This window comes from Megalops cyprinoides, chromosome 22 (assembly GCF_013368585.1).
Source record: "Megalops cyprinoides isolate fMegCyp1 chromosome 22, fMegCyp1.pri, whole genome shotgun sequence".
Lineage (NCBI taxonomy): Eukaryota > Metazoa > Chordata > Actinopteri > Elopiformes > Megalopidae > Megalops > Megalops cyprinoides.
Genome location: NC_050604.1, coordinates 14,255,053 through 14,271,448, shown reverse-complemented (window position 1 = coordinate 14,271,448; position 16,396 = coordinate 14,255,053). Strand labels below are relative to the sequence as shown.

At 40.6% G+C, this 16,396-nt stretch overlaps 1 protein-coding gene across 1 annotated transcript; it reads left to right on the top strand.

Moving 5' to 3' along the window:
- The first annotated feature begins 460 nt into the window (after positions 1-460).
- LOC118769379 (RNA polymerase II-associated protein 3-like) lies at positions 461-12,741 on the top strand. Its single transcript, XM_036516413.1, has 18 exons — positions 461-614; positions 2,373-2,416; positions 2,707-2,782; positions 3,489-3,691; positions 4,027-4,110; positions 5,039-5,068; positions 5,207-5,419; positions 5,570-5,728; positions 6,053-6,107; positions 6,342-6,432; positions 7,041-7,182; positions 7,521-7,625; positions 8,264-8,354; positions 8,842-9,019; positions 9,668-9,742; positions 11,013-11,115; positions 11,532-11,662; positions 12,030-12,741. Exons 1-18 carry the CDS (start codon positions 587-589, stop codon positions 12,154-12,156), a joined length of 1,935 nt encoding a protein of 644 aa, XP_036372306.1. The 5' UTR covers positions 461-586; the 3' UTR covers positions 12,157-12,741.
- The last annotated feature ends 3,655 nt before the right edge of the window (positions 12,742-16,396 follow it).

Here is a 16,396-nt window from a genome sequence, read left to right as displayed (position 1 = left end):
AATGTGCGTTCCTGAAAACATTATAAAACTGAGGCTGATTGTAGTTCGTGTGAAAAGATTGCTTGTGCATGCTAAAGTCTGGAAATCATCCGAACTGAACACTAGAACAATACAAAATACAATACAAAACTGACAGCTGCCTCTCAGTCTCGTGCTGTTAGTCAACGCCACGCTTGTGTGTTTTGTTTTCCGTTGCGTAACATTAAATCACGCATATCGATTATCTTGCTTTCAGTTTTTTTTTTTATTCTGCTCATGTCACAGGATAATTGCCAACACAAAATCTGAGTTCACTCTTCGTGTAATCAGTGTTAGATTAGGAGTTGCTAGCTGGCTGCCATTGATATTGTGTATTTATTCTAACTTTTCACTGTCATAATGAATATACTGCCACTTTTTGGCTTTTATGCAAATATGTCAATGAGTGTATACGCATGCGCACACACAAGCACATTGAGGAACTACTGTGTGGGAGCAAAACAGGTTACCTTAGGTTTGAAACTCGCCAAGACTGAGGTGAAGTCACCAGACGGTGTTTTAGTATAGATATCTTTAAAAGTAAACACTATATTACAGGAGGTTACAGATGTCTAAAGGGACTGACTGGGAATCGGGTAAGATAACACATGATTGATTTCCAAACCTAGCTAGCTAGCTAGCTAGCCGTGAAACTAAGTACGTTGCGAACGCTGCAAAAGAATCTGTTTAGCCAGCGTGTGGTGTCACAGTGTATACACCATTGGGGTTAGTTAACGTTACCTATGAAAATACGCCAACAAGGTTAAACAGTAGCTATTTCAGCTGGATAGGAAGTTTATTCAGTAGCTGATAATGATGCTGCACCGACTCGCTTGCATACATGTGCTCAAAACTATGAGAGCCCGTACTCTTAGCTGATGTTGATCACCGAATTTCCGCCTTTTCTTTCCACGGCGCAGGAACACAGTAGTTCCCAGGTAGTTATCGTACCAGGAAATTGTCAGGAATATCTCACTAGCTGAACCTACAGCACTGCATGTGAACGTTTTTACACGTTGCTACGTCGGAGTAAGCTTGTATGTTAGATTGTTAGCCCTAAAATTCATCAGTGGTCACGTGAGTAGATAAGTTAATTACACATAGACAGAGCTGCTTTGTATGAGCCTGCCAGGTAGGCTAGATAAAAGGTCGTTTTTTTTTTTTAAATAACGTTTGCTGACAGGCTGGAACTTCTAGGTAACCTAGCTAACCGTATAGGTTGCTGGTTAGCTAATTTCCTTGGAGTGTAACTGTAGTCTTTTAGTTGACACAAATGACGTGAGGCACAGTTGCCAACTAGATAGTTTGTATCAATGTCCAGCAAAACGGATTGTCAGATATATAGGCCTACACAGAGTTTATGGTTGGCAACAATAAATCAAGTTACAATCGTTATGGCTGAAGAGGTCGGGCTAGTCTTCATAGGCGAGCAAAAGATATGACGAAGAAGGTGACGTGTCCATAATTCATGCATGGCTAGACATCCGTTTCACGTTGATATCCTTACTATTAAACACAGTTCTAGAGATCTAAACTGATTCTGTCATTAGTTTAATTTGATTGTATTTTATGTAGTTTTACACAAAGAAAAGAATTGGTAAAATATAAGGTATGATTAAATGTAATATATATATATATATATATATATATATATATATATATATATATATATATATATATATATAATGTATGTATATGTGCAGAGTAAGGGAAGAACCCCCAAAAGGACTTGAAAGCTGAGCGTCACCCTGTGATCATAAACTTAGATTATTAAATGCAGAGGCTATAATACGTTCTATTAACACATATAATCATCCAGGCTAAACAGGTGGTCAACTAGGACCAATTATGTTATTTGAAAACTATTATCACACTATCATCATCTAACATGCCTCCCTAACTGAGCCATGAAATTGATTTTACATCAGGAAAAAAGTACTACATTTGAAAATAAATTACCAATGGAAGTGAATAGTTGCATAAGTAAAGCACACACTAAGGCAGTTAAAAATGTTTGGTACTTTAAACAAACACAGGCGGTTTTATTTTGGCATAAAAGGTGGTTTTGGATCATTTCTCCATCTCAAAGCACAAGTGAAATAGGCCCCATTAGGTGTTACGTAAATTAGGAAATGTATAATGGTGAAATACAGATTAAAATGGCTGAAAAAACACCCTCCACAGGCACCCGATGTACTGATATAAGCCTGCAGTGACTGGTAAACTGATAAGTTTCACTTTTGTTTTCCTGACCCCTGCGAAATGCAGCCAGTACACGATCAGCCTGAGTGCTTCAGAGGTAGAAGAAAGTATACCTAGACACAGCTAAGGTCGATCTCTCCTTAATCCTACAGTGATGCAACGTTTTCGTGAGGACAGCCAATTCATGCAATTCCATGTAAGTGTTATTAATTCATCCAAGTTGACTTATTCTTTTTGAGGTCTGCTTTTTAATAAATGACTCTTGAAATACTGTTTGATACAATGTGGCTTTGTAGCAGCTCATCTGATAATGTAACTGCTTATAAAACAGTGAAGAGAATTGTCTGTTTTTTATTGTGCTATTAATATTAGTGTGTATTTATGACAAAATGGTGCACAGTGACTAGTGAATGCACAATGAACTGACCTGATGGGAAGTTGTTTTTAAAGTTGTCATTAATACAAATTTGATTTTTCTATCATCAGGAGGCGATGGTGGATTTAATAAGTGGGCGTGCTGCCGGATATAACTCATTAGATCCCTTTAATCAGGGAATCCTTGGTAAGCAATGTTTACGTTTTCAGAATGCTAGGGCTAAATTTCAATATTAGTTTTGCAGCCATGCTAGTGCTGTGTTTTTTTTCAGGGGAGATGTTGGGGCAGTGTTGCCACAACATGAATTTTGACCAGATACTTGCCTTAGTTGTGGTTTAAATCTTTGCACTGAATGTTTACATTTTGCCAGCTGGGGTCGTGTTGTCCTCAGGGTCAGTACATTTGATACACAATGGCTGATTCTGTTTTCAGGATTGAGTAAAACTAAAAACTGCTAGAAGTTACTTGAAGCAACAGAAGGGATGTGGAATGTAAACCCTAAATAGCAACATTGTGTGTATGAACCTGACTAATAGACATGGATTAAAATAATCAAGATTGCGCTGAACACTTCCCTGTAACAGTATGCACTTTTCAGATGCAAAAGCTCTTCCCATGTCCTTGAAAAATTTCATGCAGAGCTAAAACACTATATTAGGAATCCAGCAGGAAGCCCTATGCGGTCTTCCTGGTAATAGTGTATGAAAGTATGAAAGGTGGCAGCCACCTTTGGTTACCTGTCTGCTTGCTGTCTTGGGCTTGGCTCGCAAATTCTAACAGGATTAGGGTCTTAAAAAACTGTTTTCCTCCATAATGGAGAGAGAGCGACTGTGAGTTTAACGCTTACTAGCTGCCACTTATTTTTCCAACTCTTTTTCCCCATGTGCTTCAGTTCCAGGCTTTCTCAATATAGCCACTGTCTATGATGAGGAGGACGAGTATTCAGATGACGACAGTGATTATGAAGATCATAAGCATAAAAAAGAATATTGTGGGTTCTCAAAGAATTTCTTAGACCCTGCCCCGACGAGGTCTAGGAGTCCGCACCCGACCCAACAACCTTACAAATCACAAATTACAGAATTTATGTGTAAGGTGAGAATGCATAGTGCAATGCAGTGCAATGGCATTGATGAAGTCCTCCTTCCTCATCTCGCTGTTGTTAGGTTGTTTAATGCATAACGTTACATTTGAAGCATTTTATTGTAGAGTTGATGGTACTTCAAACACATTGACGTTCCTGTGCAAAAATAAATGCTCAGTATTTTTAAATGATGAAAATTAAAAGTAACCTGTGGCATGAGCTGTTCCATCTGTTTCTGTGCTGTACTATCAGTTTTTAAACATTTAACGTTGTCTGTGGACCATGCTTGTGTGCCAGTGATGTTGAGGACATAAAGTGAATAAGCACTGTCTCTCTCATTTTCCAGGAGGCAGAAAAGAATGCCAAAGAATTAGTAGAAGAGGAAGAGAGGCGTAAAGAGAAAGCAGAGAAGAAAAGGCTTAAGAAAATGGTGAGTACCTATGCGGTGTGCTTGGCCTTTGGCCTTCATTATAGTTCCTATACCTTCCTTATGTTGTGCTTTTGCTGGACTGCTTCCAAAGTCCTTCACTACCTCTAAACCCTGTAAAATGGAGAATTGTAAATGTGCAATGACATAAAAAAATAGTTTTTGTAGCAGCAGAAGAACTTAGCTGTGCTGTGTACCTGAAGCCAAGGTTTTCAAAATGACAGGAATAACTAGATTGGAGGAGCAGATTGCTGATTATCTGACCTTAACACACATCAGACTATTCCAAATATGAGAGAAAAAAAATAAATATGGTGGATATATAGGCACCACCCTACCTGGTAGTCCAGGCTTTGATCTGTTCGTCAAAGAGGTGGGGTATCTTCAAAAGTAGCACTACCTCGAAACATTGTGGTTAATAAAGTTTATTCAGGCCATTTGAATACAGCACAGTGTTTGAGTAAAATTTTTCTCAGAACCATATCCCGTTTGTTGATTTCACTCTTCAGCAAGTTCTACCTCAAGCTACTTAACTACACACATTACATGATCATTTAGCAGACCGTTTTACCCAGAGTGACTTACAAAGGTTATATAGGCTACAATGTAGTGATAAAAGCATGTTGCAGACTATCTATTGCTGTGGTGATTGAAACATAGTTCATTAAGAAGAAAGACTCTACTTGCTTTGACTTAGCGATGTAAAATTGCACACAGTTGTGTAAAATTGAGCTCCATACATAATATTGTTATGTTTTATTGGACACTGGAAAGCAATACTTTAAACCAAGTCTTTACTTATGTCCTATAGTAAGGAGGTGTCAGTCTGTCAGTCTGTTTTTCTTGCCCTCAGACCTGCATTTCAATCTTCTTTGGTTTCCTCTCTCGCCAACAGAGACAGAAAGAGAGAAAACGACAAGAGAAAGAAAAGGAGAATGCAGTTAAAAATAAAGATGGACTAGTAAGTGATGCTAAACTGTTGCTTGGATTGAGTTTTGCATTTGTTTGTTGCTGATTTGCTGTACTGCACACCGGCTGAAGTGCTCCAAAGACAAGTTGACTTTGTGTCAGCAGTACTTTCTCCACAATCTCCCTTTAGGACAACACTGAATCAGAGAAGTCTGTTAAGTCCCAAAGCTCCAGTAGTGAAGGTGAAAATATTAGGAGTGGAAAGGAGGGTGCTGATAGACCTCCTGATACTGGCCCAGGTGAGGCCCGAGAGAAGTCACCAGACGCACTCTTGCCTGTAGAGAGTGCGGTCAACAGCAACGAGGAGGACAGCGAAGAGGAAAGCGCTGCCAGTGAACCTGAGGTAAGCGCTCAGTGACCCACTGCCATCTTGTTTCATTTCCTTTGCCCTTCCCCCAACGTGCAGTTTGCCCGTGCCAGCGCTGGCAGCACCTGAGCTGCCACTCCTCCATGTTGTCTTCCCTTTATCTCCGTCTTTGCCTTTGCCTTGCAGGAGCTGGACATGAACAGCTGCTTTGTTTCCAAAGCTGCCATGATAGCGAAGCGTAAATTAGAGGTCAAGGTCAAAGCGGAGAAAAAGGAGGAGGAGAAGAAAAGGGGCTTTAGAAAACAGCAGCAAGAGGACGGGCAAGAGAGGCAGGAGGATCAGCAGGTGTGTGGGAAAAAATGGGCACTGACTCTGAGGGACGGGGGGAGGCAATGGAAAACTATCATTTATCCTAGTTTCAGACCAAGGGGAATATCAAAAATGGCAAGTACTTACAGTAGAGGTTCATGATTCATGTCATGTTAGCGTTCCATTAATGTGTGTTGTGAGGTCGCCGCAACATTACTCTGACATCTTTTAACCATCGGTTACCTTTTAATGTGTTTTGCACGGCACTGAATTCTGGACTTGCATGGTATTCTGTCAATCCTGATGCAACTAACGATGCTCCAGTTGCATGGTGCCCTGACCTCTCTCATAAACTCACAGAATGCTGATGTGCCCCGCGTTGAGGATGTTGTAATGAGAAGCATGGAACTAGCAGGTGAGTAATGATAAATTACTTCACACGTGTGCTGTAAAACCTGCTAATTGCGTTACGTCTCACCTGCACGGTGTCTGACTTGGCTTGACAGCATTGTAGTTCCGGAGATTTATTGATGCTTTTATTTTCTCCAGGACACTGAGGCCAGCATATTAGCTTTGCTGATGTAATTTTGTTGTAGCTGTAACTGTAAAGGTGTCAGGTGTGTAAGTAATGCCTTTATTCTCTTCCTAGTTATTGGAAATCAGTTAGCAGCTACTGGACGCTATGAGATGGCTGTGAAGTATTTTACTGATGCAATCAAGTATAACCCTAAAGAGTTTCGGTAAGAACTTGCTCGCAAGCCGCTTTGTACCAGGCCTGCCAATATTAGCGTAATAGGGTTATCTCAAAAAACAACATGTTTTCTAAGTCATGGTTAATCACAGCTCTCTGTTTTGACCTCCTTAAGTTATCATGGTTAATTTCTGCTGCAGCTCATGACTAAAAGCTCTCTAAAGTTAAGCTCATTTGGCATGTTCTGATGACATGTCTGGTATTACACTGCCTTGCAAATGTCTAATCGCACTCTGTGCTGACATTGCAGAGAAGAGGACGATTTTATCCCTATAATATAAATGGCTTGTCTCAGCAACTAAACCATGTGTAAATGAGCACCACAAAGGTGCCCCGTGTTTAATGTGGTAGCGTTTGAGAAGAAAATGCAAGGTGGTATTGGTTTAAGGATAATTGCACTTTGTGAAATTGTTTATTCATGGAACACTTCATTGGCAAGCCAAGATTGATGACACGCAGTATGCTAAGAAGAGACTTTGCTGTACATAAATGAATTAATTCCAACATTTCCTTCTGCACTCCACAAATTTCAGTTAACAACATCACATACTGGTGCAGTAAATTCCATGTGACCGTATACTCCTCTCTTGCTCGTAGTCTGTTTGGCAACCGCTCCTTCTGCTATGAGAGGATGCAGCAGTACGAGAAGTCCCTCATCGATGCAGATATCACCCTCACCATGCGCCCCGGATGGATCAAAGGCCTGTACAGGAGGGGAAGGGCCCTCGCTGGGCTGAAGGTAACGTTCGTCTCACGTTGGGGAATGCAGATATTGGTGTCTGAGGAAAACTGAAGTGTGAGGCGTTAATGTATTGATTCGGCCCGTTCGGTTTTCCTCACTGACGCACAGTGCGCCCAGCTGAACATGATTCCTGAGTTTATATTCAAATTCCTCACATATTCTTTCTGTGGCATTTGAATGCGCTTCAGGTACCCATGGGATGCATTTGCTTCAGGGCACCCCGGCAAAAAGGTCTAAATTTGCATGCATTTCCCTAAAGAAACCGATGTGTGCCTCAACAGAGAAGGAGCACGGGCAGAAATTGATACTCGCTCTGCTGTCTGTCCTTTCCACAGAGATACTGCGAAGCGGCGCTGGCCTTTAAGGAGGTCCTAAAGCTGGACAGCTCTTGCACTGATGCTGCCCAGGAGCTGATGCGCGTGCAGATCATGCAGCTCATGGTAAACTTCTCATTGCCCGCTGGCTCTCCTCCCTTAAATCATGGCCACATCCACACCATTGCAGGCAGTGATTCACTGTTAATATTTAGTAGTGCTTCTGGGGATAGGAACTTTTATACTTCTGCAAGGTTTTAGGGCTGTTATCATTGCAAGTTGACTTTATTTTCTTCGTCATAATGTACGCTGTGAAAATACCCAGCGTGCTGTTGTGTTGTGCCCAGATAGCCCTTTGCCAGCGTTGTTAGACTCCGTTATGTTTGGAGTCCCAGTTCCCATGTGCCGAACAAGACTTTTCTTCAACTTCTGCAGCTTCCAGGGCTTGAGCCTTTATCGAGTCAGACTGCAGTGTGCTGTCTTAATTTTGTGGATCGAATTTAAGCAAGTGTGTTTTGAGCGTTTAAACAATGTGATTGTGGCGGTTGCTTGAATTCACGAAAATTGTAAAAATGAAGGGGAAAAAAACACACTTTCTTCAACTTTGACAACAACTCAACTTGTCTGAAAATGAAGAGCAAAATGCACTGCTGTTAGACATTAGAGCATTTGACAGGAGGATCCCAGCAGTGTTTACAGGTGTCAGTTTCTGCTGGACACTGCTGTGGGTCACACCTGTCTGAACAATCAATGTCTTCTTACAGGAAATGGGTTTCTCGCGAGAGCAAAGCTCAAATGCACTGATAATCCATGGAACGGTAGAGAAAGCGCTAGAGGCCTTCTCTAATTTCCAGGGTAAGGCTTCTACCTGGAGCTGGTTTCCTTTCTCTTACTTAACACAGTGTACTCCTGTCAGTAAGAGGGCGGGGTGTATGGAGGGGGCGTTGAGGGTTGTGATGTCCATACCTAAAGAATCTAAAATCATTCAGCTCTAATGCCTGTGTTTTTGTGCATCTGATTGTCTAGTCCAGGAATACACTTTTTGGGTAGTGCAAAGCTTAAGTCAACCGGATGGATAAGTTGGTTTACATATTTGGCGTATTTTTCATATTTAAAAGATTTGATTTTGCTGAAATTTGCAGGATGGTGTAATTGAATTAGTAGTGCTGGCTGGACCAAATTTGTTGTCCATGTGGTATTCAGTTTGCTCCTACTGTGCTGCTAAATTGAAATACCACAGGAGCTGTGTCTCTGCTTTTCTCCGGTTCCAGTTTCCAAAATCCACCTGACCAACTGTTCCAACTGTGACCATCTGACCAACTGTGCGTTTATGTCTTTGTAGACGGGCAGTTTGGCACGAGCACGCTCCCTGCAGCAAGAGCCGTCCAACCAGCCGAGGAAGAATGGAGCGTTGCCGGGCAGAAGGCCCATTCCACAGTCAGCGCGGCGCCCCAGCCGAAACCCAAACCCCGCCCCGCCCCCCTAGCGAAGCCCAACCCTGCCAAACCTCAGCGGCAACTGTAAGTGTTCCCCCGGCGTGAGGTCAGATCATACAGCGTTTTTTTTTTTTTTTTGTATTTGCGTTCGTTTGTCTGGCATCGTGTGTGTATTCGTGTCACATGCTGGACGCTGGCCTGAGCGAGAGCATCTGCCGCGTGATGTAACGAGTTGGCACCTGCGCGAGCTCCATTCATCCATCAGTTCAATTGAGTCGCGGCTGAAGATGTTTTAAATAAATTCCCATTAAGCAATGCGGAATCTCTGTCAGGATCCCCAGAGCTCAGCTGGCGGAAAACCAGGCAAATTCTCCTTCCATGTGTAGCGTTAGCAGGACCAGCTGCTGTCATCCATTTTGGACCCAAAGAACGTCCACAGCACACTTCTGGCCCTGTTATGGTCAAAGCGTGTATAACTCAGGATTAAACGGTGATGCACGTTCGATTCACCGGTGTCCAATAAGCACTACAGATAACATCTGTTGCTTTCCCCATTGTAAGACCTCATCCTGAGTTCCTTTGAGGACGGGTGTAACGTTTAGTCATGTCTTTGCTTTTGTGAATGTTCACTATATGCCGACTAAAAGACTGTGTATCCAGTAACGTAAAGGCTGGCAAGATGGGACTTGGCATTTCATGGTATTCACATGTTTGCGCTTTCCCTGTCATCAGAGAGCTGTTCCCTATCTGGGTGGGAAACCTGATCCCCTCCATATCAGACAAAATGATCCACGAACTTTTCAGCACGTAAGTCACAGCTGTGTACGTCCACTGATATCTTTTCCAGTACAATGCTAGTTAAACCAGTTTAAGGTATGCATTCACCATTGTCTTTACAGTACCATTACTTTAATGTTTAAATGCCAGTGAGGTTATTGTTTGTCTGCATTCTGAAAGGTTGCCCAGAAAGCAATGTATGACTTCAGAAAAGTTCAAAATTTTTGCATTGTAAGCTGGTACTTTATGTACAATAATGAGTTTGGTAACAATTCTGCTAATACTGTGGGCAGATTTTGGTTTTATTCAGCTTATTCTTCAATATGTTTGGGGTGACCTTTGTATTTACTTGTTTTGTATAAGCTGAAGTGGTTGTATAAGTAGTGCTCTGTATTTTCAAACAGAATTGTCCCTGCTGATGAATTTGAGTTGCATTTCTTGAGCTTCAATTTCACTAGCTGTCAAATAATAGCTGGTGTCGAAATCATGTCAACCTGATTTGCATATATGTTTTGGCAAAAGTAGGCCTTCAGTTTGTTTGTTTATTCAACCTCTTTTTAAATAGGGAATCCCTTGAAGTCAAGAACTTGTTTTTCGAGACAGACTTGGCGAGAAAGCCAGTAGAGAAGCACATTACATCAGAAGGTGACATAAGCCAGTTGTAATACAAATGACACACAGAAGACAGACTAATACAATTAAGCACAAATTATTCCTCAATGACTGCCTTAATAACAATTTGAGGACCTGTTATGATCTTAAATTCAGACAATGATACTATTGCATATAATATGAGTCCTTTGTGAAGTGTTCCACAACCAAGGTGTGTAAGTAAAGGACCACTTTCTCATCACTTTACTAAACCTAGGAACAGTGAACCAATGGCTTTGAAAGCAGACCACAATTCTAAACTGTTCAGAAAAGAGCACAGATATAAAGGAAATAACCTAACAATAACTTTCTACGTAAAAATGTACAATATACAAAAATAATAACAGTAAACAGCTGGTTAAGCAATGTGCTTACGTACTGAGTTATGCAGTCCTGTTCAGGCATTTGGCTACTGTATTGTGGGTGTTTTTTTTAAAAAAAAAACACCTGTGTATGCAAAAATTATATATAAATTATATATTATATTATATTATATTATATAAATTATATAATATTAACTCCAGTTGACTCTGGGGGGTTATTGCAGCTATTTCACAAATCGTTGTGCGCTTAATGGAAGTTTTATGCTATTGCTTGTGTGTTGCATTTAAAGGAGGGTGTTCATCCATATGTGTGACTGTTCTTATAGTGCTGGAGAGATTCACAGTGTAAAAGTACTGCGAAACAAGCGATGTGCCTTCATCAACTACATCAACAAGGAGGACTGCGAAAAAGCCATCCTTAAAACGAATGTAAGTCTGTGTGCATGTTTCCGAGAACACACCAGCACTGGAGCGGAGATCGTGTTTTTTCAATATTAGGGCTTTCGATAATGGTAGCTGATTGCAGCAGATACATCACCCAGAACCTATACTCCATACAGAAATACTCGTTGCATTGTAAATATTCTAAGATTGTGTAATCTTGGTGAACAGCAACATGATGACTATTATCGTAATGGAAAAAAAAGGATGTGATTGGCCTTGGAACTCTGCATCTTTTAAAGAACTTCCTTCTCCGCTGTGACTCACTGAATCACGGAGTGTGAGGTGAAGTCTTGTGTTGTTTTAGATGTGATTTGCAGAATGTGCACATGGAGCAGTTCACAGAAGAGCCCTTTTGTCTGACCCTCTCTCCCCCGACATTTGTACTTTCCCCTGCCCTGTAGGGGAAGGTTATACAAGGGACCACCCTTTTGGTGCGGTATCCTGATAAGATCCACGCAGACCTGGGTGTGTCCAAGTCGGCCAAACAAGACCCGCCTGCCAAGGCCTTGAAGAAGACTGTCGCCCCAACCACGTGAGTAGAGACTGTGAAATACCGTGGAGTGGCTGTGCTTTAGGCTTTGCACTAAACTATGGGATGCCACAAAATGCTGTGTTTGAGTTCCATTGTGCATTGGTCAGTTTCCCCAATTTGGTAAATTGTTACTCCTTGTGATGTAGTGCCAAACATTAGATCCTACAGATTAACTGTAGGATTACTTCCTATTTGAAAATATCTGCTTTCACGAGACCTGGAACTGCACCAATGCAGCTGACTGGTCACTGATCTCTGTAATTGAGATGGAGCCCCTTGTAGAGTTGGGTGTGACAGAGACCGAAACAGGCCTGATTTGAAAGGTTTAAACACCTTTTTTTTTAAGACACTGTTCATTATTTTGCAGGAAAAAGTCCTCTGATGAGTGTTTCTTCTGGAGGACCACTGGTTGCACTAAGAAAGAGAGCTGCACGTACCAGCACATTCCCAAAAACAAAGGCATTGACAGGGGACAGGACAAGAGTGCATCATGAGCTGCTGTAATCTTAGCCTTCCACAAATGCAGCCTGCATCAGTGCTCATCTGAGAAGTGTGGGGTCAAGTGGTCATGGCCAAGTGTCTGCTCTCATTTTTTCTTTTATTTTCTTTTACCTGCAAAAATCACTGATGCCATCCAAGACCTCAGAAGTGGTGTACCCAGAATGATAAATGGGTTAGAGAAGCACGTTTCAGTTCTGTTCCTGTCTACTTGCTGGTGCACATTTCCTCAGATTCTCCGGTGGTTTAATTGGTCAGGTTTGCGGCTTTGCAATATTACGTAATGCGCCCAGGCAATTGAAGGCATCTTTGAAAGGGGAAAATAGAACGTCTTGTAACATGCTCATTTGTGGAAATTGAATTTTTAAAAATATAAATGTGATTTCTCAAAGGACAAAGGTAGTTAAAGGACACTAAAGTCAATTACAATACCGTTGGAACTTATGTGTGTAATTACCCGAAGGACAGGGGTTCTTCTTACCATAAAAGCAGAGTTATCAAAGGGATGTTTAAGGGCACCTGAATTAAAGGACTGCTTCTTAAATAGTTACCAATTATTTACCATATAGTGATCATTTAATGTGCACATTTCCTCAAAAAAATATTGGAAAGTAAACTCTACAGAGTGTGTTTAGTAAGAGCACAGATATACAGGTAGGTGAAATGGAAATGAGAAGCATGTTTAAATTCAGGTCTTATTCAAACTGACCCTGTCATGGAATGCTGGTACAAATATTGCCTTACAGGAGTTTGAAGTGATGCTGTTTAGCAGCATTGTCAGTTTAGGTACAGATGTACTTAAAAATTGTGAGCTTGTGACATATATATATATATACTGAAAGGGAGAAGTTGAAAATTCAAAGTACTGGCAGGCTGCTGGTGCTTGCAACTATTAGCCAGCAAGCGGCCATCCAGCTTCACTATCTAGCTTGGACAGCTTTTTAAAAAAGTTTTCTACTAAGTAAAATTTTGCATAACTTGTGTTATACCATTTCCAAACTAGGACTGAAGAAAGCCTTATATTATCATAGTATACATACAGTAGAACGTGGAATCTTGCACATCTTCACTAAAGCAGAACTGGTGGAGGATTTAATATGCAATTATCCATCTCTGTGCCTGGTCGGATAGCTGGCTGTCTACAGTGGATCTTTGGACTCATTGACCTTTAGCAATCACACTATTGCTAGCTAGAGGATGTAATGTAATCTAATTTTCTTAATTTTTTTTTCCTGCTGTGCTCTTAATTCCATTAGGTATTAATTTAATAATTTTACATTCTTGGACATGGACTATTACAAATAGCAAAGCTGAAAGAATGTGGCGACCTTCCAGAGTGAAACTGGACACCCTTGACAATCAACATGGATGTAAAAAAAAGAAATGGGAGTAACATAACTGTTTCTCCTTGAGAATTATAACTACTACTCTTTGTATGACCAATTGCACATTCATAACTAAAGGATGGATTTGCTGTTACTTTTCAAAGGCTTGTACTTCGGCAATTCCACCACCTGGGATCAAGGGAGAAAATGGATTTTTTTTAATGAAGGCCATGCACTGTACTTCTGAAAACTTTTAAATCTGTGTGGTTGTTTTTAAGGTATTGTTTTCCGAGCTGCTGCTTGTCAGTGTCATGAAGAAATGTGTGTGCCAATCGAGTGTATAACCTAGATTGTAACTGAAGGCAAAGGGCTTTTGTTCACTGTACACAGTGTATACAGACCTGCAAGTGACCCAGACAAACTACTATGCTTTCTATCCAGTCTTAAACTCAAATGAATGTGTCAGTATATTTCATTCCCAATACACCTAAAAGCACTTGAGGGAATAGTTCCTGTAAAGGTGGGTTATAAACAGAGTGATCGCTGAATATTTCACTCTCCTCTGAAGTTGCTTGTAGAGTTTGTGGTCCCTTTACCAGTGGATGTATTTGGGGTTTCATCCTGTCTGCTTCATGTGGAGCTGTCCAGCTAAAGCTACGCAGCCACAGTGCATGGTTGTGCGTTTTAGTGTTACGACTGCGACAGGACCAGGAGCGTTAAATTTCATAAATTTCATTTCATTCTATGACCACTGACAAATTGCTTTCAGCCTGGTCGTCTGAGAGCGGTGGTGCCACAGACGCAGTTCTGAAGTATTTGAGTTGAAATTGACCAAATACCAGTCAATATGCAAAATCAGAAGGAATTTACTGAGCTGGAAACCAAAACTGAGTAGTAGTGTCACGGGAACCTGTTTCAGTGAGTGCTTTAGGATTTTATCTGGTACACAAACCATTGGTTGAAATCACTTGGTTTGTGAATTACCTTTAAAGGCCAGTGTCAGCTTTGTTGGTGGCAGTAGAGTACTTTACGAGTAAGCATACAGATAGGACATGTGATAGGCGCCTGTGCTATATGCAGAATCGGCCAGACTCCTCTCATTGTGCCAGCTTAGAGCTGTTTATTTGATTGAGAGAGGTATACATAGTATTACTAAACCAATATTCTTTTGAAATGGAATTGGCTGTCCCAAACTGATCTTTAATTAGTTCGGTTGCTTCTGCAAGGAATTACATGTAATTTGGGGGCAGATAAGAGGGTCCATGAGGTAATATTGCCTCAGTAGCACTTTTATTAATAAACAGCAAAGGTACAAGTCAAATGTATATCTGCAAATACAAATTACCTGGGTGTACAAGCATGTGGAAGTCAAAATATTTTAGGTTGAAGTATCCACTGGTATGGCAATATGAGCCTTTTGTGAACATGCTATATCAGTCGGCAAGCGAGGTCAGGCCTCTGCTGTAAGTAATCACTTTGGTTTCTGTAGTCTGTTGAACTGGGAAATGTTAACCAAATTGTAATTGTAGACCGCTATTCAGCCTAACTTCAGCGTGCCTTATCTGCAATGTTTAGTAACAATTTACACAATTTGTGCACACGTTTCTGCATAGCGTTTTAGAAAGCACTGAAGTCACGATGATGTGAAAGTATTGACAAAAGGAACTTCTGAATATGTTCTTCACAGGGCAGAATGCGGATATAGGTTGGAGAGGCTTTTGACGGCTGATTTTATCAAAATGCTTCTAGAAAAGGTCTGTTCTGGTCTGCATTATATGACATCAGCTGCACCTCCCAAGCACACGCAGCTTAGCCGTTCACTTGTGCCAAATTACAAAATGGCCTTCTGCCCTTTCAGGTGTACTTAGGTTTATCCCTCTTGAAGGTTGCTCAAATAAACTTATTTGTTCTAGTATAACTTGTTCATCCTTTGCCAAGAAGTTTGTTAATATGAATGTTTTAATTGTGGATGGCACTAGTGGATGGATTTTTTCATGTTAGTTGCTTTTATCCTTTTAAGAAAATGCAGGTATGTGATATACTTGTTTATTTTTGTGTTCACAGTCTGTATCAGTGACCTTGTGAACCTTGTGTCAGGAACATCAAAAAAATAAAATAATTTAGGTAGCAGTAGTCCTAAGTAACATTTGTTCATTGTTCCATAAATGTGACAAAAAAGTAATTACTCTATGAAGATTTTTTAAAAATTACAAGTGCCAAATTATTGCATGTATCTTCTGATATTACTATTATTATTAGCCAATACTGGCATAATAACCAGGGCCAGCTGGAAGGTTATGCAGTGGGGGGGGGGCTTTATATTCTTGTCTCCTTGTGCGCAAGCAAACCCTTGAGGGCAATCAGAAGCTCTCCACAGTCAAAGCAGTCCATGATTTTTTTATCACATTCATACTAAAATGACTATGACTGAATGCGTGACTAAAGCTATTGCAATAGTGTTATAGGGTATGTTTTTATATTCTAAAATACATTCATGAGGGGCGCTGTGTAACAGTTGTGGCAAACCATATGGAAAAAAAAAAATACAGATATTTTTTATACCAAATTAGAATTATCATACTCATTTTGCTCATGATTAGATGAAATCCATACGTTTGTAGAGCGGTGTCACTTGTGTGTTGTGTTAGTCAGAAGCCCCCAGTAGAGGGCAGTGTTTTATTAGTTTTGATTCTCGTGTCCCTAGGGTTTCGCTTCATATGTAAGTGCTTACAGTTTAAAGTTTAATATCAGATATTTAAGTGGCAGCTATGTCTTTGTACAATGCACCTTAACAGGAACAAAAACATTAGTTAATTGTCTCTCTGCTCATTCATGGCATTGCAGTAAAAATGTAATTATTTTGAGTGTGTTTATTTGTTTTTAGGCCTCCTACTACAGCAAGTGTCGAGCT